At 37.9% G+C, this 24548-nt stretch overlaps 1 protein-coding gene across 3 annotated transcripts in view; it reads right to left on the bottom strand.

Annotated features, from left to right (window-relative positions):
- Positions 1-12193: 12193 nt before the first annotated feature.
- Positions 12194-24548, bottom strand: part of PKIA (cAMP-dependent protein kinase inhibitor alpha) — a 95769-nt gene continuing 83414 nt past the window's right edge. For 2 of the 3 annotated variants that reach the window (XM_070477199.1, XM_070477202.1), the window contains exons 2-3: positions 19686-19863; positions 12194-15650 (exon numbers count right to left, since the gene is read on the bottom strand). In XM_070477199.1, the coding sequence (XP_070333300.1) occupies positions 15571-15650; positions 19686-19863 (258 nt within the window). In that variant the 3' untranslated portion in view covers positions 12194-15570. The remainder of the gene's footprint in view (positions 15651-19685; positions 19864-24548) is intronic. The other variant, XM_070477200.1, reaches the window with a different exon arrangement.

The raw sequence follows: 24548 nt of genomic DNA, 5'->3' as shown, positions 1-24548 counted from the left end.
TTCCTCAAAGTGATCCCACTGGGTTTTAGAGTCTGGGAGTGTAGAGGAGACCAGATTCCCCAAGAACTGATAATGTCGAAGCTGGATAATGACTAGATAGGAGTTCATCATACTACTTCTTACTTGATATATGTTTAAATATTTCTATTAACATTTTTAAAATTAAAATGTCAGTTCAGTTCAGTCGCTCAGTCATGTCCAACTCTTTGCAACCCCATGGACTGCAGCACGCCAAGCCTCCCTGTCCATCATCAACTCCCTCATCTACACTCCCAGACCCTAAAATTAATATGTATATTGAGGTATATTAAAGAGCTGTCTTGATAAATGAAAGTTGTCCTTATATGTCAAGTTTATTATTTCTTCTCAAGAATTCATTGTTTCTTTAACTGTATGAGAACATTCTTCAATGGAAATGCAATCCTTTTCTATTTCAAAACAATAGTTTAAAAGACAAACAAATTTCACTAGTGTTTAACAAAATATTTTACATACAAGTAAGTTTAGTAATTTGGATTCTGTTAACTTATTATGTTTATTACTTATGCTTAAAGTGATATCCATTCTATTCTTTCCCTTTTGCAGACCAGCACTAATCAAAAGAATATTGTGACATATATAGAATAAATTTTAAATATTTTCTTTCCCAACTAAACCCTTATATTGCAAAAAAAAACACATGATTTAGGTGTCTAATTCATCTTGAGTTAATTTATATAACAATTTAAAAGTTACAGAATTTTACAGCTTAGCTGCTAAGATTGTCAATTGAAACATGTTCCTTCTATTCAAAAAAGCATTTTGTACCATAAGCTTATAAATATTTAAGTTAAATATTTACTAGTTAAATGTTATTGACATGACATGCAACATATTTCACTATTATTTCTACTGAGGCAACACTTCAAAATTTGACTCAGCTTTTGATAAATCCTGGTTTTAAAAATCACCTCAGTAAATTTTGGTTTTGACCAACCTCCTGCATTTCTAATATATAGTTTCAGTAAGCAATGCTATGTTCCTGTCAAGGCATGTTTGATATTTCCCAAAGGTTTTATTTATTGCCAAGTGAAGTAACTTAACCAAACAAAGAAGCATACCTTTCTGTGGCCATATCTGATTGACACAAGAGACCTTACTGCAGGAAAATGCATGTAAAGAATACTCCATAAAGATTATTCCATTTAGCTAAAGGCAAACCATACTGTAACAGGACTGTGAGGCTTAAAGGAAGATATTTGTGATAAATGTATTAGAATTACCAGGTAAACACTTTAGTTTGATCAAAACTGGTTTCCTGAGGACTTGAGTTTATGTGCATATGTTTAGAACCTACAAGCTTGTGGAGTGAAAAGGGGGAACTGTGTTTCACGGTGCCCTTGGAAGTCACTCATGTCTTTGGCCGCCACTGCTAAATTTTTCCCTTCTTGGTACCAAGCTGACCTACCATTGCTTTCCAGAATGAGTAGCCTTTTAAACAAAATTCTAAAACAAAATCTCTGTTGTATTTTAAGAGACACAGGCTATTTTTTCTTTTAGAACCACAAATGGCCACCAGGAGGCAGAAATCTATTACTTATCATTTATCGATATTTACAGAAATATGATTCAACAGAAATAAAAATATATAGTTATGTTTTGTTTTATACTTGAGATTTATGAGTGATGATTTAATTATTGTTAAATAACGATTTTCCTATCTGACAACATGCCTTATTTAACACAAATATTTATTCAAGGACAATTATGGAAAATATTTGACTAATCAAAATGTCTATTATATAGAATTTACTTAGGATAAAAGGAATTCTTTTTATATAAAAACTGTTAACAGTGATAACATTTTAAAAGTCAGCTCTTCTTGTTTAGTAAATAGCTTCATAATCCCTATATAATCCCTAGCTGTGATTTTGAGGGCTTCAAGCCTGTTTTGTTTTTAAATCAATGAAAAATACTTCTTTGGTATGTATGAATAAAACATGAGTATTAATCATGTAGAAAATACCGTATGCTGGAAATAGGTATGTATTAAAGACAGCTTTCCTGACATATCTGTCTAGAGGAAAAAGAGTCGCTTAGTAGAAATTGGGATAGGAGGAAAGGTCTCTAGATGAAAAGGGAGAATTTTTTGGGTAGTGTCTCATCTATCTTTAGGACGGTGGTCCCCAACCTTTTTGGCACCAGGATTGGACTCATGGAAAACGATTTTTTCACAGACCAGGGTGAGGGGAATGGTTTTGGGATGACTCCAGTGCATTATGTTTATTGATCATTTTATTCCTATCATTACTATGTTGTAAAATATAATGAAATAATGATACAACTCACATAATGCAGAATCAGTAGGAGCCCTAAGCTTGCTTTCCTGTAGCTAGATGGTCCCATCTGGGGGTGATGGGAGAGTGATGGGGAGCAACTGTAGATAGCAATGAAGCTTCCCACACTCGCCTGTCACTCACCTTCGCTGTGTAGTCAGGTTCATAACAGGTCACAGAACAGTGCCAGAGCTTGGTCACCTCTGCTTCAGAGGGCCTCATGAGTAATGGGTAGGCCTGGAGATCTAGGACTGCAGTTAACCAGATTAAAAAGAAGAAACCTTCCTTTAATAAGCCAATTAATCTATACGCTCTCTGTTTTTCCTCTTTTTTATTTCCTTGGTGTTTATCAGACTCTTTGTCTGGCCTCAGCTTTACTAAGGGGAAACAAAGAGAAAGGAATTTTGTCTGCACTTAAATTAGAAGGCAAAAAAGAAAACATCTCTCCGAGGTGCCAATAAGAAATCAACATCGTCAAATGACTGAGCCTGTCCAATGATTCCCCCTGTCCTAACAAGGCCAGTCCTTGAGGGCTTTGTGCTTTATTGCACTGTGAGTATGTATGTCCCCTTCTGCTATCTATGACACTGTGAAACTTCAGAAGTATCAATTACAAGAAAAAGTTAAAGCTGAACTTAAACTGACCCTAAGGCAGTCCTGAAGTGATTTTCCTCCCTCTTTTTCTCTTTCCTCCCAATTCAAATTTTGCTTCTCAAAATTTGACTTTCCTACATTAGATTAGAGTACATATTCTAAGTATGTCATTTGCTAGGATCCAGTTAAACCAGCTTTTATTTATGTGTAAGCTTCACATGGTTGGAGACTATCCATATGGTTGAACCACTGTAGAGTTAGCATCCTGAAAGAACCTGACGTGTGGAAGGAACTTATTCATACTTGTTCAAATAGTAAATAAGTAAAACCTCTGTGCTACTCCACTGAGTAGCGCTGCCCGTAAAGAAGTGTAAGCTGTTTGACTATTCTGAGTTATCTTAGACTATAAATACATATTTCATAAAACAACACATCAATGTTAATAGCTAATATTTATATGGAATTGCAGGCATGGTTTTCAGAGCTTTATGTGTATTAACTAATCTTTCAATTTTCCCCTTATCTATTATTATTCGACATCCTTAAGAGATGCTATATCACTTCCTTTTGCTGACAAAAAACTGGTACTTGGAGTAGATAATTAAGTTGGACAAAATTATACATTTTGTCAGTAAGAAGAACTCTTAAGTTCTGGGCCCATGATATGAAGATCAATCTCTCCTAAGTATATTTGCCAACTGTTTCCTAGAGTTATTAGTCATTTGGAGTTCGACTGAATTGATAGATGAAAAAAAATCAAGGTATCTCTGATAGTTGGGCAACTTGTGAAATTTCTGGTGGTGATGGTGGTTGGTATCCTCTACCATCATCTCTCCCATTGTTGATAAATGACTCATTGGAAATCTGTAGTGATAGAGGTGAAAATTGGGGCTTCCTGGGTGGCTCAGACAGTGAAGAATCTGCCTGTAATGCAGGAGACCAGGTTCCATCCCTGGATTGGGAAGATCCAACGGAGGAGGGCGTGGCAACCCACTCCAGTATTCTTGCCTGGAGGATTCCCATGTACGAAGAAGTCCATGGGGTCACAAAGAGTCAGACACAACCAAGCGACTAAGCACAGAGGTGAAAATTACTCTTGTCACCAGTGTCACTTATGCATTCCTCCCTGCCACTTTCCATTATGCCCCTGTTCCTCCCCAGTGCTTGCATTGGTGTGTGTGTGCTAAGTCTCTTCAGTCCTGTCTGACTCTTTGAGACCCTATGGACTGCCAGGCTCCTCTGTCCATGAGATTCTCCAGGCAAGAATACTGGAGTGGGTTGCCGTGCCCTCCTCCAGGGGATCTTCCCCACCCAGGGATCGAACCCGCGTATCTTATGCCTCCTGCATCAGCAGACAGGTTCTTTTATCATAGTGCCACCTGGAAAGCCCCTGCCCCTCCCCAAAACGTAGGGCTTATTTCCATCCTTCCAGCAAACTTCAGGTTGATCCTAGAAGCTTAGGTTTGGAGTTCTTTTCCTTTTCTTTTCTTTCTCCCACAAAAAGTTAGGTAGTAGCTGCGGAGTGCAGAAAGTGCTAGGCAGAGGGATTGAGGGAAAGAAAAATCTGGAGTTGGAAGAATGGAAAATGGCAAGCAATTAACTTGGTATTCTTGAGGATTTTAAGAATCATGAAGTGCTAAAACAGAGGGAAGTAGTGATAGGTGAGTGGGAGGAGAGGAATGTGGAGAGACACAGTGTAAGTGAGGAAGCTTGAGTGAGAAACGGGTGGAATGAGGCAGGTTGGCTGAGTAGGACGGAGTCAAAGAGGAAGACAGCTGTATTAGGATATTGTCAGATTGAACGTGAAGGGAGGAACAGATGGTCGTGTTTTCCTATTTTCAGCTGCAAGTGCTGTCTTTGCAAAGTCAGACTCATTCAAAATATTCTTGTATGGGCTGGAAGTACAACAAGGCACTTGTTCTGGGAACAGGGAGAAAAAAAACCCAACACTGTGAAGCAATTGTGATTCCAACAAGTGGCAGAATACTGTTGGGTGTTTAACACACTGAGGAATTGTTTACTCAGAATTCACTGTAGCATGGGTCTCAAGGATGCAGTTTGCTTTCTTTGTTCAGGTTGGCTGGAGTTAGGAAATATCCTAATTGATGTATTTTCCTTGATTAAGCCAATGAATGAACACCTGTGGAGGACACAAATTTTGCATTTTCTTAGAAACGTATTTTAAATCTCTTGAATCTGCAAGAAGGGCAATGACTAGGAAAAGCAAATGCAGTTTCCAAGGAATTGAATTTATTGGACCAGAGATTATGTTTGGTAATGAGAAGGGCTGGAGCAAAAGTTTGGGGAGTTAAGTACCAAGGAAAAGCATGTAAGCCTGGGTGGTGGCGGTTTGGTCATTAAATCGTGTCCGACTCTTGCGACCCCATAGACTGGAGCCTGCCAGACTCCTCTGTCCATGGGATTCTCCAGGCAGGAGTACTGGAGTGGGTTGTCATTTCCTTCTCCAGAGGATCCTCCCAATTTAGGGATTGAACCCAGGTCTCCTGCATTGCAGGCAGATTCTTTACCAACTGAGCTACGAGGGAAGCCCTGTAAGTCTGGTACTTCTATTAAAATACACATTTTAATTTGGCTACTAAAAAATGTAAAAAAAAAAGTTGCATTTTGGCTTGTATTCTTTTTCTACTAGACAGCACTTGTAGAGTTGGAAGAGCATGGGAAATGTCAGGGAAGATGGACTTAGATTTCAGTCTTGGCTTTACAACACAAAAGCTACGTGATCTTAGACAAGCCACCTGACTTCTCTGAGCCTTACTCTGGTCATTCATAAGGAGAGAGAATACTCATTTCAAAGAGGTCTTGAAAAATGGGGTTCATGTAATCAAACATGCAGTGCATATTCAGAACATGATAGTTATTACCGCCCTGAGAGAAGATCAATGAGTCTCCTTCCCCCTTATATGGTGCTAAAGGACATTTCTCCCTTGTACTTGCACCACATGTTGTCAGCTAAGAGGTATGGAGTCTATAAAACTGAGGAGTACTTCAGGGCATGAGCAGAAGCATGGATAAAGGACAGTGGCAGCTGCTTTCCTGGGCGGGATCCTGTCTATGCCTGGTTGCACGCATCTCTCCTGCTTCTCACTTTTCCTCTGACGTCTGTTTCTTTCAGCTGTTGGATTCTTAACCTTGATGTAAGTCCTTGTGTCTGTTTTTATCTTGAAGCTCTAAGCCTGCCTGTAAAAACTTAATTTCTAACTTTCAGAATTCTTCTGTTTCTATGGTAGGCACTTTGGTATGGATCCCAGCTGTATCTTGGGGTCTTTGTGCTTGGGACATGTGCTGATGCCCACACTCTTCCCTATGAGTGATTTCTTGGAGCTGGTCTGAGTTCTCAGCGACTTTCTCAACTCCTGGGTCTCCCAGGTTTCCTTTTCTGGGGGTCTCAGATTTCTACTCCTGCATCTGTCTCAATATGTCGCCTCAGAGTATGCACTAGCTAATTTGGATAGTTTTTTAAAAATATATGATGGCATGTTTTTTTACCTGTGGGCCTCGGTTTCTCTCATTTTGTTTCCTATGTAAAATGTCTAATAATCTCTCTTTCTTCAATACATATTTTAAAAAATCATTCCACTGCTTCACTTGATCTTTTCTGTTGAGTGACATTTCTCCCTAAGAATTTATATGGTATGTTCCATATTCATCTACTATTGCTCATTATACTTAGATATTTATTACAAATATATATGTGCTTGTCTTACCATTACAATTAAATGAGTACATGTCAATAAAACTTAGGGTATCATGTGGCCCTCTCTTTGTGTGGAGCCATATTCAAAAGAAGTCTCATCCAAAACACAGAAATGATTGAACAGTATTCCCAATATTTACATTTATCTCTTTGAAAATAGTAAAGGATAGCTAATTAATTGCCATTATAGCTAATAGCCTATAAAAACGCTCTCTTTTTCTGTCCTTTGTCCACATTACACTGATACAATTCTCTTTTTCTCTTCATTGAAGCCTCTTACTTGTCAAATCCTTTTAGAAACCCAGTTTCACAGCTTTTCCTAATCATCTACTTCTTAGCTTTTTATTATACAAATTGACTTAAACGTGTTAGCTGGATAACTTAATTGTTCTTTTCTTTGGTCTGCTTCAATCAATAACTCAATAAAGAACAATTGTGGTATGGATTCTTCATAAATTTTCTTTTCCCTCTTATCATCACTCTAATCTGTGTCTAGATCTGTTCTCCCACTTTTGTTACAAAGGCCTGGGAGTCAACTGAGCAAAAAGCAGCTTCTCATTAGACAGTAGAAACAGAAGGAGAGTTCTTACAATGAGGAATGGAGTCATGATGGGGAAGTCTGGGAATGCTGATAGAAAAAAAACATGGTCACCATCATATATTTCAGTTTCATTGGTCAAAGATTTTAAAAATTTCTTAAAAGTCTTTAAAAAATTTCACTCCTTATAGCATCGAATGCAGAGACTTAAACTTACTAAAAGCTCAATAAATATTTCCTAAATAAATTTGACGACTTACTGAATTTTATTTAGGACCATCTGGGAAGGCAGGTTCTGTTTAAGTTGTCACTCCCTAGCTATAGCTATTTTTACATAGCTTTTATGCTCTTAAAATTCACAGTTATATATTGTTTTATGGATTTCAAAGAGCATGCGGAGTAAAAGAAAACTTAGAAATTTAATGGGACAGTCATAATAGTCACACCATCCTACTCAAGTGAAATGTGTAAAATGAATCATGGCAGCCAAAGTGCAAACATGTGTTCTGTTAAAAATTACCTACACCATTACCTTGGCCATTTTTATTTCTTTGTTTCACACTCAAAAAAGTACAGGATACTTCTTTAGTCCTGTTAGGTTTCCAGTGTTAATTTGATTACTACTATTTTTCTATTTTTTTCCCAAATGATACAATATTCAGGGAAAATAATTTAAGGTTTTATGTATATATATATATATATGTGTATATATGGGCTTCCCAGGTGGCTCAGTTGTAATTAAGCTGCCTGCTAATGCAAGATATGTGGAATCACTCCCTGGGTGGGGAAGCTCTCTTGAAGTAGGAAATGGCAACACACTCGCGTATTCTTGCTGCAAAATCCCAAGGACAGAGGAGACTGGTAGGCCACAGCCCATGGAATTGCGAAGAGTCATACACAACTGAGTGACTGAGCATGTACCCATATGTGTGTATATATATATATATATATATATATGTATTTATCAATGCGCTTTTTTCTTGAGTATACAAAAACATGTTTCTTACATTATTTCCCACTTTTTTCTATGGAGTTCTGCCACTGAAATTCACCATATTCTTATCAAGACTCCTATTTTGTTAGGCTATTAGTGTATATTAGAGTACACTTCTGTAAAGCATATTCTTAGAAATTCCAATGCACCCTTGTTCAAAGCCAACAACATCTCTCCAGAGATCTTCCTCTCTGGCTAATGTGTTGCCTAGGTCCGGAGACTAAGATACAACCTCCCTTTTTGGATAATCTCAATTCCACAAACTGAAGGAAATTCATACTACAGAATGTCAATAAATACCTTTACCAAGATAACTGCTTAACTAAATGACACAGTCTGACTTGCTCATTTATTTGTACATTGTACTATATTAAACAGCTCATCTCTGTAAGTTATATCAAATCTTTGTGTATATGTGTGTGTGTGCAGTGTAATTTGGGAATTAAATTTTAAGTTTATTGCACTGATTAGGTGATAGAAATCAAGTGTTTATCTTCTGCAGTGCAATTTTATGCAACTTTTACTATTTTCAAACAGTATCTCTGAATTGCATTTTTCTCTGATAGATCTGTGTAAATGTGTCTCAACTATATTGTGAGCTTCAGGAAGGCAGACATTTATTCTAAATATTTGTTGAGTATCTAATAGACAATAAAGATACAAACATTAATAAAAGAGGGCTGCTGCCCTTGAGGAGTTCATATTCTAGTTTGAGAGATAGACATGAAAACAAATAGCTGTGGTTTAGTGAGATATGTTTGCAGACCAAGTGTTAGGGGAGCAAAATACATAGAATAGTAAATTTCCTAGGATGGGGTTTGGGTATGGAGACACAAGTCCAAAAGTCTCTTAAAAAAGGGTGAAGTTAGGCTAGTCTGAAAGATCAAGGAGAATTTGCCAACAACCTGAAGAACATCTGACCAAGGAGTTATATAAAGATAAAATATGGTACTTATACCAAAAAAAGTGTTGGGTTGGCTAAATTGAAAGATTTGTCAAATTAGAGGAGTGAAATCATGTGACTTTTGTATTAGAAAGATACTTCTGGTTGTACGATGGTTAGAGAGAGTCAGACAAGGCACGCCATTGCTCAGATATATTTGATAGGAAATGATTTAAAGCACTAAAGTGTAGACAAAAGGAAGTGGGCGGTTTCAAGAGGTAGTTAAAATTAGAGGAACTGAAAAAAAATTAGAGGAAGAAGAGTTAAGAAACGTCTGAGAATTTTAATTTAAGGTTGCTGGGAAACCAGTACCACTATTATATGGGATCTGTAACACAGGAAAGAAGGCAGGTAAGGGGATGGTGTCATATCCTGGAGTTAGTGTTGTAATGTTGAATTTTAAGATGCTTTTGGGAAACCCATGTTAAGCTATCCAATAAGTCAGGTGATTAGGAGTGACCTCTGGGCCAGGGATGAGGACGTGGGGATCATCATGGCTATTATGGTGACTAATGATGTTGGAGTGGAAGAGGAGTGTAGAGTGGGGTTAGGTAAAAGGAATAAAGATGGAATTCTAGGGAGGTAGTGAGGATGTAGAAAAGAAAAGAACTCATCAAGGAGAGTGAGGAGTTGCCAGAGAGAAAAGGACAAAAGATAACAAATTAAATACTCCTGGGGAAAAAAAGGAGGGCAAATGAGACGTCTCAAAAAAACAAACAAAAAAAACCATGGTGAATAAGATTAAATTCCATAGCGTTGGCTGATAAAACATACATAAACTATCCATTATATTTAACCATTTGGATTGATATATTTGTTTAGGAGGTCTAATTCAGAGGACTAGGATGGGACTGGGTACAAAGGTGTTAAGTGTTTTTGCATGTATGTGACTGCTGTTGGAGGAACTGGTAATATCACTGAGTCATCCCAGGGTATAATGAAACAGAGAATTCCAAAACATCACAGGATAACATTGCCCACCTCTGGATGCATGGGCCCCAGGTTAGTGCCGACAAGTAACAACCACTCCTATGAAGAAATGGACACTGCAGGATCAGAGGATGTAGCTGAGAAACATGGAGAGAATATGGTCAGAGAGAAAAGACACATACATATGAAGATAAGAACCTGGTGGAGAAAAGAGACTTTTTCTTGGGATATGTAGATTCCATCCTCAAGAAGACTTGTATTATATAGCTTTACTGTGCCATGCTAATGTCAATCAAAATTATAAAATCATGAATTTTGGTTTTAGGTGAAGCTTGAGACCTCTGTAACATCATCACTTTTTAATTTTCACATTGTCCAGGGCTTCTTTGACAGGTACTGAGAGGTCAGATGTCATTAGTAATGAAAAAAAAAAAAAAAAAAAGAGCTGGAAGCCAAACAGCAAGAGAATAAGAAATGAGAAGCATGAAAATTGCTATTTTAGGAGACAAGCAGTTAAGGAAAGAGAACTGGAGAACCTGAGCACCTTTGTGGAAAAGGGTAAAGTCGGCAAAAAGGATAACTGACAGACCTCCTGTTAAGGTCAGAAAGAAAATGGTTTAAAAACCTCAGATGAAGGAATAATCTTAGGAAATGGGAAACTTCCTCTGTTCCCAGGGACAGGAAAAAAGAGCTGTGTAGCACTCTGTCTAAACTGAGGTTGCAAACAATGAATAAACATTGTTATAAACTTTTCACAGTCATCCAGAAAACAAGCAGAGAGAAGGGAGATGGTTTGGTAGTGTTGGATTGGACAGGAGAGAGAAAGACAAGAAAGCAAGGAAAATTGAAAACATCAAAGAGAAAGATTGACAGGGATTCCAGGCTAAGATAAGAGTTGCTGAGAAAATACCCATCTTGACATAATCAGAAAGTAGGTGTGGTACAAATTAGAAACATAATGAGTGACAGTCAGAAGGTTGTTAATTACAACTTTACAATGAGAGATGGCTAGGACCCCAAATCCCCATATCCTGGACTAGAGAGATGCAAAACATTTACAAGAGACACGAGAGACTAACGCAAACTGGTTGCACGTTTGCTAGTATTTTGTCCCAAATTACTATGTAGTATTTTATCCTAGTGACCTGAGTAAGAAGAACTTAAAAATATACATCCTTTATTGTCTCTTTGGCTTATATCTTCACCTGAATTCAGGCTGAGTGCTAGTTGGTGCTTGTTTTGAAAAGAAAGCAACACTAAGATAAGAGTTATACTCTTTGCTCTTCTATCCTGTTATCCATAATATAGTAAAATCCTGTGTGTCTGTGAGCATTCCTTCTTCCTTCTGTTGATTCATTTTAGTTTTTCAGTGAACAGGGTGGGTTCATCAGAAAACCTTGCACTTCTTCTAGATAAGTGGCTCTTAAGGTGTGGAGGTGGGAGGGAAGCAAAAAGATATGAAACTCTCACAGGGAATGTTTCCAAGAGGGTGTTTGTGCATGAGTGTATCTGCATGTGCGCAGATAGAGGAGCTGCTGCTGCTGCTAAGTCGCTTCAGTCATGTCTGACTCTGTGCGACCCCATAGACGGCAGCCCACCAGGCTCCCCCGTCCCTGGGATTCTCCAGGCAAGAACACTGGTGTGGGTTGCCATTTCCTTCTCCAATGCATGCAAGTGAAAAGTGAAAGTGAAGTCGCTCAGTCGAGTCCGACTCTTCGTGACCCCATGGACTGCAGCCCACCAGGCTCCTCCATCCATGGGATTTTCCAGGCAAAAGTACCGGAGTGGGCTGCCATTGCCTTCTCCGAGACAGAGGAGGGAGCCCTGTAAAAACTTTCAGGAGATTCTGATAAACACCTGTGTTTCTTCTGATTGAAAATCACTGTCCTGCAGGTGAGCAAGTAAGGAGACCGCAGTGATATTGGAGTTTAATATTTGGAGAGGTGGGATGTCTCTGGTAGGTGATAAAGTCCAGGAAGTGGGCTACCAGCATGGGATGGAGGTGAAAATTATTGGCGTAGAGGCCAGGAAAAAGGCTGGAATGCTGGTTACGTCCACCCTAGGATGACTAAGCTTTGGCCTTCTCCTCTGTCACCCGCAGTACTTTCCAGAGCATCATGTACATAATGTGTGTTCAATAAATACTCTTAATAGACTGCACACATTTCAGAAAAATGTATTATTTTTAATATCAAGTATGTGAGCATGCAACATCGCTAAATACAAAAGTCATACAAGCTCACAAATGACTTCAGAGACTGCCACTCATAATTAAAGAACAATTTAGGGCCTATTAGGACATCATAAACATAGATCCTTTCCTATTTTCACTTGATGATTAGACATTTCCACCCTGTTATTAATAAGTGACTTCAGTCAGAAACCACTGCCTGCAGTTACATTTCTTTACCTCTTATTGCTTCTTAGAAGAGAACAATATCATTTATGTTCTAAACCAGTGCATTTCCAGGTGTTGAGCATTTACTGTGCACAGCTCTGGGGGTGCTACCTAAAAATTGGAGGCTTTCTGCCTCTTATCTGCTGAAAAACATTTCTATGAATTTATGATATCAATATGTCAGCACAGGATGCTTAAAACTGACAAAGGGTAAATTTGAAAAGTTTACACCTGTTGCACATCAGTTGAAAACCTGAAATTTTCACATTTCTAGTTAAACAAAATGAGTAGCATGGAACATAAAAAATCTAAACCATGCTAAGTTATCAGACTTCATTTCAGAAAAATGTCTTTTGGGAAGTATAATCCCAAACATGTTTTAATTAAATTTATTATTGTTATTTAAAAAAAATACAATTGCTACTCACATCTATGTTATTGCTCATCTAGGTAACCTTGAGAAAAACGAATGCCCCTTTCAGGACTATTTCCTCTTCTAAAATATGGAGACTGATCTAGTCCATCCTTAAAAGTTCCCTTCTAGATAAACATGCTCTGTAACTGGCTTCAGATTTACGGCATGTGTGGTAGAAAACTCCCAGGAGTCAGATAAACACAGGTTCAATTTTTATTTCATCATTTATTAGCTTTTTAAGCTTGTAAAACTTATACCTTATTCAATCTTAATTTCCTGATTTGTGAAATGGAATAATAGTACCTCTTTAACTGAATTGTTTGAGGATTAAATGGGAGAATATGTGCTGTGAAGTGAATAGCATAAAGTCAGTTGGTTAACAGGCATTCAATGTGTATATTCAAATCAATGTCAGTTTTCTACTCTTTCCTTCTCCCCTTAAAAAATCAACTCCATGTATATTACTGACTTTCAAGTAAAAGATATTATGGTAAAACTTGGAAGATACTATGAACTTTTGCTGAGCAACATTTCAGGATGTGTAATTTTCTGGCTTGGGAATATCTCTGGGTTTGAATATAGCAGACAAAGTAGCAGTAAGAGGTCAAAAATAATTCAAAAGCTCCATATGACTTCACAATTTAGCAACTATAGATATTCAAAGACGAGCATGATACCACATGCATTAATAATCATATATCACACAGGAATAGAAATCCTCCACATATACTCAGCACTAGTCCTAAACTTTACAAAATCACATGAAATCAATTTGGAATTCCACAATTTTAAGGATGAAGAGAGCTTTACCTACATTCACAAAAAAGCTATGAGTATAATAAATAAGGATACTGTAAAAGTGATTGTATGGGTTGAATGTGTTAAATGGACTACCAGAAATTGTCTACAATAGCTTCAGGAGCTTCTTTTCCCACTTGTGAGTATAATAATAGGTGGATTTGTTTGACTATTAACTGGATATTTTGGATCCTACTGGGTTAAGCAGAAGGAAGTACTCTAAAATTTAATCTTTCCTATTTTCTCAAAGACTTACACTGCTAATTTTTTTTTTTTTTTTTTTTACTATATGCTTGATGACCAAGTGATATCCATGCCCCTATCCCACTCATTCATAAAGTACTGTAGAGAGAGATGAGGGCAAACTTACCTTTCATCCTTCATGTAACTACAAAGGAGGGCTGAGTTCCTGGTGTATCCAGGTAGATTACCTGTTGAAATACTGCTTAAACTACTTCATATGGAATGGTATCTAAGACCTTGAGGAGAGTTAAGTGGGGTCTTTATTGTAAAGGGTCTTCCTTTTGCCTGCTATGTGTCCAGTAATTCATGAGCCACTGGCATATCACTGGTGCCTTATTTATTACCACTGAGAAATGATTTCATAATACTGACCAGAGGGATTACACAGCTCATAGAAACTTTCCATATGAGAACCACGATGTCAAAACACAGCAGAGGCCATCAACAGTATTAATAAGGATTTTGTCAGCTTCTAATGATGATTATTATTGTATCAGAATGCAATTCACACTAATTATTAGTAAAAGTTTACAAACATTAAAAAGTGCATAATAACATTTGGATCTGATAGGGCTGAAAAAAGACATGAAAAATACAACACAAGGGCTTTACTTTTGTGATTGGTGTCCACATGATTGCAAGGTGATTTTCTCCATCTTTTTCAGCTCCATGGAGATAAGCTGTCCTCCAAATGTTAGTAGTATCATACAGCACTGTGAGAAATTTGATTCCAGAGAAGAAAATATTTCCAGTGCTTAGTATTATTTTCTCTTCACCTTCCCACATCCCCAGTTCTCAAAAAATCTCACAGTTGGAAATAAAAATATTAGTCGGAAAAAGTTCTACATTTGGGAATAAGACAAAATTTGCAGACTGAACTCTGGTCTGTGCAGACACCAAACAGACTGAATTCAGGTAATATTCACATTAATGGATATTTTCAAATGTCTGTATAATAAGCAAAGGAGTCCCGATGAATCTGTTAGACTTAATTCATCAGCAGTGAATTAAGGGGACAGATTGTTTTAAAAAAAAAGTGTGTCCTATCTTGTGTACACCACCTCGCTATGGAGCATAATTTTTAGGCAGCCCTTTAAAAAATGAGTGGTATAAAAATTCACAGTAATGTGCATCATTTTTGTTTTTCATAAGCAATCGAAGAAGGGGGCAGTGCTGAGCATCTATATTGTACAATACAAAACAGTGTAAATAACAAAGCAGGAACACACAGATACATAATGCTAAAAACAGTACTTTCTGGATGGTTCTTTTACTGGGTGAATACTCAGGCCAGAGATATTTAAACTCTGGGGTTCAACCAACCCTTTGCTATTAGACACAATTAAATCCTCTGACATTGTGAGGGGCCAGATGCTACAGAATCATCATCATCTAGATCACTGCTACTCTCTACAAGCATTTCATCATATGGTCAAGTGAAAGGATCCATACAAAAATGACATCCAAACACAAGCCACATGATTTCAACCATTGCTAATGCCAGAGGTAGAGAAAAGTCTGTCTGCAGCCACAGCCTCTGCCCCCACTTTTAACATAACAAGCAGGTTCCTGCAAAGCAGTACAGCCATTTTCTTCTTCCCCTTTTCACTCTTGGAAATAAATGCATTCCAGCCAGGCCTGGAGATTGGAGACATCGTCAGGTGTTGATGAAGGTCAAAGTGGAGTGTTAACTTTCAGATTTTGCGGCTTCTCCCTGGGCTTCCCCACTTTGTTCTGTTGAATTTCGCTGTGCATCTTCTTCCCCTTCTGTTAGAGACATAAAAAGGATAAAGGCAAAATAAAAATGATTGCTTATATTTAATGACTCTCAACATCTTATTGGACATTTTAGAAATCCTCTATTCTTAAATCTTTATACAGACAAGTACATTTTCTTGGTAATCAATGCCCCATCAAGAAAACAGCTTATGACTTCCCTTAGGACTTAGCCACTGGTGGCTCAGTGGCTAAGACTTCGTGCTCCCAAAGCAGAGGGCTCGGGTTTAATCCCTGGTCCAATCCCTGGGCATGTGGCAACTAAAGTTCCCACATGCCTCAATTACGACCTGGCACAGCCAAAATATACTAAATAAATAAATAAATATTAAAAAGAAAGAAGCAGCTTAAATGTTTCAGTGCCAGTGCTAAGACACTTCAGTCATGTCTGACTGTGACCCCATGGACTGTAGCCCACCAGGCTCCTCTGTCCATGGGATTCTCCAGGCAAGAATACTGGAGTGGGTTGCCATGCTCTCCTCCAGGGGATCTTCCCAACCCAGGGATTGAACCCATGTCTCTTATGTCTCCTGCACTAGCAGGCAAGCTCTTTACCACTAGTGCCACCTCGGAACCCCTAAATGTTTCAAGGGCAGACTAATTCTGGTTCTGGGAGAGCATAGCTCAAAAAGGCAAAAAATAACTGAGTTTTTTAAGTGGTTAGTGGTGCTCTATGCTTTTGATAAATAGTTGGGAAATGTCATAGCCAGGTCATGGTATGGCACTTGTAATTTCACCAGTTACAGAAATCAAATGTGTCTTTAGGCAGAAATCAGAATTAGGGAACAAGCTTACCTTTTGATGTTTGTCTTATTTTAATAAATAGTTTAACATTGTGTTTTACATTATTTTGAACACGATGATAACCTAGCTGACTTCTCAGAGGTTTAATTAATTTAAATTAAAAACAACAGTGGAAGGACATTATGTCAGGTGGTCACCCCCTAGTTGGATAGTTATGATGGCCTCTGGCCTGCCCTGATGGAACTTATGTACAAATCCAATAAAACCACCTTCATAATTGCACCCTTAGCAACAATCTAAACACCAAAATAAAAAAATGCTTTCTCTCCATATTGGGTTACTTTACTTGGGTGCAAGCAGCAGGCAACTCTTGATTCAAAGATTTAAATATTTACATGTGTTTACTAAGCAACCAATAAGGCTTAGTAGACAAAATATTTGGAGGTCTTGCAAATTTTTACTAAGAATTTATTACCATCACTCAAATTCATAAAGGTAAGCAGGCTGGCCATTATTTAGCTAGAAACGTTGAGGGAAATTTTTTCTTTACGCTTAACAAGTACATAAGACACCTCACCGTACACCATACTTGGTGCTGTGCTCAGTCGCTCAGTTGGGTCTGACTCTTTGCAACCTCATGGACTGTAGCCCGCCAGGCTCCTCTATCCATGGCATTCTCCAGACAGGAATACTGGAGTGGGTAGCCATTCCCTTCTCCAGGGGATCTTCCTGACCCAGGGATGCAACCCAGTCTTCTGAATTGCAGGCGGCTTCTCTCTATGGTCTGAGGCACCACCTACTTTAGGGAAGCCCACACCATACTTTAGGGAAATTTAAAGCAGTTTTTCCACATAAAAATCATATTCTGTTCTAAAGGGGTTTCAAAAAATATGAAATGACCCATTATATAGAATGTTCATGTACTATTTTCATTAGAGCAATGAGCAAGCCTGCAAGATATGCAGATAGCGGAATCTGAGATGTGTAGATTAGCATATGAAATAAGAACTTGATAATATTAAAGATGAAAGTGACTGCATAAATACAAGATGAGGATCTTGACTCCATGGGGCTTGGGATTTTCTGGGTATCCAGGGACACTTCTCAGGGCTCAGCATAATGCTGCAGACACAGAGCTGTGGCTAAATAGATGCTTGTTAACAAATCAAGATAAAGATGAGACAATAATATTGCTGAACACAAACTTAAAAAGAAGCCAAAATATTCAGGAACTACAAATGAAGTCCCACACTATTCTCAGCTAGTTTTATTTAATTTGTCACTATACAGTTGTCATTTTTCTAATATTTTAGACTTTTGGTCATAGTTATTATTTTTAGTTCTTTGTACTTAGAATAATAAAGTCAGTGCTATTTATATTTTGCCTTAGTCTGGACTCTGTGATTTTTTAGAGAAACAAAATTCTTTCAGAGCCCACTGAAATGCAATTAACATGTAGACATACTTTAACATCTGGAAGCATAAATATTTCTGAGTTATTTTAAATTATTAATATTCAATTACAGTATATTAACATCAAATATAAATATATTTATGTATTAATATAAAATTTAAATTTATTTAAATTTTAACATAATCTATATAGATTATATTGAGACTATAATCTCTGGTATAAGAAAAGTCTTGTGGCTAATGGGTCTTAACTTCAGCGAAAACAACAATGACAAAAATAAATTAAACTACACTATGAATAAAAATATCCTTATGTTAAGGGTGGCTAAATTAATGTAAATTATTTAAAATAGAATATTTATACAGAATACAAATTTAATGGAAAAGATTAGCAAATTCTCAAAGATTGCTGGAAAAAACATATCTACTTCTTTATGCCACCAAATTGGAATGATTCCCTATAGGTTTTCTCAGAGTTAGCAGTTAATTTTGAAAATTAACTCCCAGTAGTACTGATAGAGAAGCAATGAAAACTAAAATATACTTCAGTCTGTATGCTCCACATAAGTGATTGTTATGGTTTTATTTTCAACCTGAATTTGAAAAGACCAATAACTTGCTGATCTGTAATCACTGAATAAAGTTCTGTCCCTAAGAATTTTAAGATAAGGTTGCTGAGCTATTTCATTCATATATGTATACTCTGACTCAGTTTTCCAATACTGTAACTGGAAGGCTTTGCATAAAAATTCTAGTAGCATAGAAGTTACAACAACAATATCAAGTTGTTATCACAAGTCAGAAATTGATCAGTGTTTTTCATATGTATAACATGTGGTTCCTTAATCATGAACTGCTTTTTATATTTAAAGATTGTTTGCACAAGTGTTGTTTTTTTTTTTTTCCCAGAGAAATAGATTCAGCTTTGATACTTGCAAAAGCTATGGATGGAAGAACTATCAGGGGATTCAGAAGTATTTTGACATGTCAAACTTGTTTTACTTTTTCATTGGTAAAGTTAGATTTGGTGGGTAGGACTTTGGGGCCCAATAATAAGACAGCCTTTCAAACTCAGTCTATGATTCGAGGAAAACTAAAAGAACTTCTTACCTAAGACTTATTTATATAACCAACTATTTTACTACCATTCTCAACAAAACTGGTCCTCAAGACCCTTTTGTTTTGAAATGGTTCTGGAAATTGAGGTCTGTTAGACTCACCTATGTATCTTGTTAAACATCTAATGTTGTTAAATGTTAGAGATGGCCAGTATTGTCCTAGCTCCAGCTTTGTTAAATGTTCTTCATAAGATATTTCAGAGCTTTTATAGAGATGAGGATTTTTTTAAAAACTCATGTGTTTCATTGATTGCATTAATAAAATCAGATTAAGGTCTCTGCATCTGAGTAGGAAACACTGTAAAGCAGAGTGGGAGTGATTAAGAGATTAGTACCCGCCTTTTACCTTACATATATAAGACTGTTTATGACTTTCTCTGGAGAAGGCACTGGCAACCCACTCCAGTACTCCTGCCTGGAAACTCCCACGGACAGAGGAGCCTGGTAGGCTACAGTCCATGGGGTCGCTAAGAGTCGGACCCGACTGAGCGACTTCACTTTCACTTTCATGCATTGGAGAAGGAAATGGCAACCTACTCCAGTGTTCTTGCCTGGAGAATCCCAGGGACGGAGGAGACTGGTGGGCTGCCGTCTATGGGGTCGCACGGAGTCAGACACGACTGACATGACTTAGCAGCAGCAGCATGACTCTATCGGGTTACTTCCAAAGGTGTTTTATTCATGCCTTAATCCTACTTAGTGAAATGCTGCAAATCACTCCGTTTGCACAGAGAGATGTCAAACAACTCACCTGTCTTGTTGATATCAAGACCTGCTAATTTCAAGGCTAATTCATTGCTGTTGCCACTTGCAGAGGAAACCAGGATATCATGTATTGCATTTCTTCTACCCGTTCTTCCTGAAGCAATAAAATCTGCATATGTAGTTTCCACATCAGTCATTGCTAACAAATATCCACATAGCAGGGGCTACAAAAAAGAGAAAAATTGATAGGTAAATGTAATGGTGGCCAACGGTAAACACTTAATAAAAACACTTGTTAAATTACTGGCCTATAATCTGAATGTGAAATAACTGTCTTGCTTACATGTCCACAAAGCAAGTAATACTTTGATTACTAATAGTCAGGGAACACAGATGTTTTCTGTGAAGAGCCTGACAGTAAGTATTCTAGGTGTGAGAGTATATAGTCTTTATCCAACTACTCAACTCTGTGGTTGTAGTGCAAAAGCAGTCAGAGAGAATATATTAAATAAAAGTAATAAAGTGTATTTAGAAAAATAGGCATACAGCCATATTTGGCCTGCATGCCATAGTTTGTGGCCCCTGGGGTAGGAAATGGCACCCCACTCCAGTACTCTTGCCTGGAAAATCCCATGGAAAGAGGAGCCTGGTGTGCTACAGTCCATGGGGTCACAAACAGTTGGACACAATGAGCAACTGAGCACACAGTTTGTGGACACCTGGTTTAGATCATAAAATTCTCCTTCTCTAATATCATTTTAGGCAGTCTTCAATTCCAGAGAGAACCTGAGATCAGTAGCATACCAAGGTAGTGGGGGTGGAGTGGAAGGGTTCCATCCTAGAGGTAAGCAGTAAGCAAGGGTGTTGTTTGCAGAGAATCTAAGAACAATAATGAGACTGGCCAAAATCCAGTTTGCTTTTCATTATCACCATGCACCAGCAATTCTAAACTATGCCAATGATCAAATACTTCTCCCACCCAGTGCAGGAGGACAGCTCCCTCGTTGCCCCCTTGGTAAGTCATTCCTTGAGAGGAATAATAATCTTTCTTGATTGAATTTTTTAAACAAAATCTTCAAATTTAAAAAGGAGTCAATGAAAGTGAGTTTTCCCAAACAGACATGTTAGCACACATCAGTTCAGTTCAGTTCAGTTCATTCGCTCAGTCGTGTCCGACTTTGCGACCCCATGAATCGCAGCACGCCAGGCCTCCCTGTCCATCACAAACTCCCAGAGTTTGCTCAAACTCATGCCCATCAAGTCGGTGATGCCATCCAGCCATCTCATCCTCTGTTGTCCCCTTCTCCTCCTGCCCCCAATCCCTCCCAGCATCAGGGTCTTTTCCAGTGAGTCAACTCTTCACATGAGGTGGTCAAAGTATTGGAGTTTCAGCTTCAGCATCAGTCCTTCCGAAGAACACCCAGGACTGATCTCCTTCAGGATGGACTGGTTGGATCTCCCTCCAGTCCAAGGGACTCTCAAGAGTCTTCTCCAAGACTACAGTTCAAAAGCATCAATTCTTCGGCACTCAGCTTCCTTCACAGTCCAACTCTCACATCCATACATGACCACTGGAAAAACCATAGCCTTGACCAGACGGACCTTTGTTGGCAAAGTAATGTCTCTGCTTTTTAATCTGCTAGCTAGGTTGGTCATAACTTTCCTTCCAAGGAGTGTCTTTTAATTTCATGGCTGTAGTCACCATCTGCAGTGATTTTGGAGCCCCCCAAAATAAAGTCTGACACTGTTTCCACTGTCTCCCCATCTATTTCCCATGAGGTGATGGGACCAGATGCCATGATCTTAGTTTTCTGAATGTTAAGTTTAAGCCAACTCTTTCACTCTCCTCTTTCACTTTCATCAAGAGGCTTTTTAGTTTCTCTTCACTCTCTGCCATAAGGGTGGTGTCATCTGCATATCTGAGATTATTGATATTTCTCCCGGCAATCTTGATTACAGCTTGTGCTTCTTCCAGCCCAGTGTTTCTCATGATGTACTCTGCATATAAGTTAAATAAGCAGTGTGACAATATACAGCCTTGACCTACTCCTTTTCCTATTTGGAACCAGTCTGTTGTTCCATATCCAGTTCCAATTGTTGCTTCCTGATCTGCATACAGGTTTCTCAAGAGGCAGGTCAGGTGGTCTGGTATTCCCATCTCTTTCAGAATTTTCCACAGTTTATTGTGATTCACACAGTCGAAGGCTTTGGTGTAGTCAGTAAAGCAGAAATAGATGTTTTTTTGGAATTCTCTTGCTTTTTTGATGATCCAGCGGATATTGGCAATTTGATCTCTGGTTCCTCTGCCTTTTCTAAAGCCAGCTTGAACATCTGGAGATTCATGGTTCACATACTGCTGAAGCCTGGCTTGGAGAATTTTGAGAATTACTTTACTAGCATGTGAGATGAGTGCAATTGTGCGGTAGTTAGAGCACTCTTTGGGATTGCCTTTCTTAGCCAGGTAACACACATACTTAAACATTTAATGAAGAAATATTTTCAAGGTAGAATATGAGATACATGTAATTACAAAAGATCACCAAACGTAAGTCTTTAAGTTCATTTCCTATGTTAAAAACACATCTTTTCCTGAAGGTCAATGGCAGATGAATATTAAGATATGAATAATGAATTTCTATTGGATTAATTTTGTTTAAACAGAAATTTAAAATAACACAATTTCTCTCCTACTCCTAGAGATTCAAATTCCATTTGACCACAGTTTAAAATTAAAAACCCATAACCAATAATCAAGAGAAAGGAAACTTTTCAAAATATATGAAATGTAGAAGAAGCTAAAATTGTGGAACCCATCATGGACATGCACAGTGTCACTCTGAAAAAACCTGATGCCATTTACAGTGTAATTCAGGATGGCAGTCAAGCACCTTCCTTAAGACTTAGTTCTTCTTCCAGTGTGTAACTAGAGAGCTATTAATTTAATCTGGGGAAATCTTTTATACTCTCCTGTAAGAGCAAGCTGAAAGAGGAAAAAGCACAGAGGAAAAGCTGAAATAGGTAATATATGAATAATGCACGCTTTACTGTGACTATAGTATGGATAACATTGGTTTCCAATCACTTGACTATATTTACCATTCTTTTTTATGGCAATGTGATTTCATGTAGATTTAATAAAATCTCCAAATGCTTCTCAGAAGATCCTAGGTTTAGTTCTGGTTTTGCCATTGGGTCATGGAGTGACAGTCAAAAAAATCACTTGACCTTCTGACCTTCCATTTTCTAGTAAGTAAAGCAGGACAGCTGGACGACATAATCATTAATGACACTTTAAGTGAGAGTTTAAAAAAAATGATCATTCAAAACTCTATCATTTCTAGAATCTTGAATTTGGAATTCCCTTCTGTGACAATTACCATGTATTTTTTTTTTTCTTTTCCTCTTATTCTCAGTGAAGCTATTCTTCACACTGGTCATATCTTTAATTTCTTTAACCTTTTTTTCCTTTTAGTTTCCTCTTAGCCCAGTGTGGATCAATTGCCCACCACTTCATGTAGCGTCTTATTAGCATCAAGAAATGTGTTTGCTCTACACCACCCGGAAAATAGCACAGTGCACTATCTTTGATCTCATTACTTGGTGGCTGAGTGTTACCAGAAAAAGCCACAAAACTGTGCCAATTGGCTCAACTAAACATTTTTTACTCAATTATTTGTACACATTATGAGTTGTAGAGAAATCCTTTTGTTTCACTGTAGTTGACTCTTCACTATGCTGCTCTCTGTGGAAAGCATTTCAAACCCTTTCTGCTCCACACAACCAGATACTACCTGCCTTAAGAGACAACTCTGAATCTTTCTTCTTGGAAAAGATTAGGATATCTGTTACAAGTTCTTAAATTTCTTCCTATCTCAAATATATTTCTCTGCAAATCGCTACTTTTTTTTCTAGATAAATTAGCTGCTTTCTTTTTTAAGGCATGCTACTGATTCTATGAAATTAAAAGATGTTTGCTCCTTGGAAGGAAAGCTATGACAAACCTAGACAGCATATTAAAAAGGAGAGACATCACTTTGCTGACAAAGATCTGTGTAGTCAAAGCTATGGTTTTTCTGGTAGTCATGCACAGAAGAGAGAGCTGGAACATAAACAAGGCTGAGCACTAAAGAATGGATACTTTCAAATGGTGATGCTGGAGGAGCCTCTGAGAGTCCCTTGAACTTCAAGGAGACAAAACAAGTCAATCCTAAAGGAAATCAAACCTGAATAGTCACTGGAAGGACTGATGCTGAAGCCAAAGCTCCAATACTTTGGTCACCTGATGTGAAAAACTGACTCATTGGAAAAGACCCTGATGCTGGGAAAGATTGAAGGCAGGAGGAGAAGAGGGTAACAGAGCATGATATGGTTGGATGGCATCGCTGACTCGAGGGTCACGAATTTGAGCAAACTCCAGGAGAGATTGGAGGACAGAGGAACCTGGAGTGCTACAGTCCATGCAGTCATAGAGTCAGACACGACTCAGTGACTGAACAACGACAAATTGATTTTATTTCTTATTACCTCCGATAGGATCTTGCTGAATCCATTTTTTTTTTCCTCAGTAATTTGTGTCTTGTTTCTCCTCTGGATTTCTTCTTGAAGTCTATAAGCCTGTTCAAGTGTTACCTTACTTAAAAAACTGAACCAACCATTCAACTCAATACCCTTTCCTCAACCTTCATACATCTTTGCACTACCTTCTCTTTCCTTCATTAAACTTCTCAGAAGGGTTCAGCTACCTTTACTTTCTCATTTTTCTTGAACCAACCTTTAGAATTTTTCTATGGCCTTTGTATAGGATTTTTTTTTTTTACAGAGACTACTTTCTTACAAATCACTAAATGATCTGTTTTAACATTAAATAACTGCTTAAAGTTTCTTCTCAGGGTCCATCCTTTTTGAGCTC

The sequence above is a fragment of the Odocoileus virginianus genome, chromosome 15, assembly GCF_023699985.2.
Source record: "Odocoileus virginianus isolate 20LAN1187 ecotype Illinois chromosome 15, Ovbor_1.2, whole genome shotgun sequence".
In the NCBI taxonomy this organism is placed as follows: domain Eukaryota; kingdom Metazoa; phylum Chordata; class Mammalia; order Artiodactyla; family Cervidae; genus Odocoileus; species Odocoileus virginianus.
Note: the sequence above shows the minus strand (reverse complement) of the source record. Positions and strands in the feature narration are given on the sequence as shown.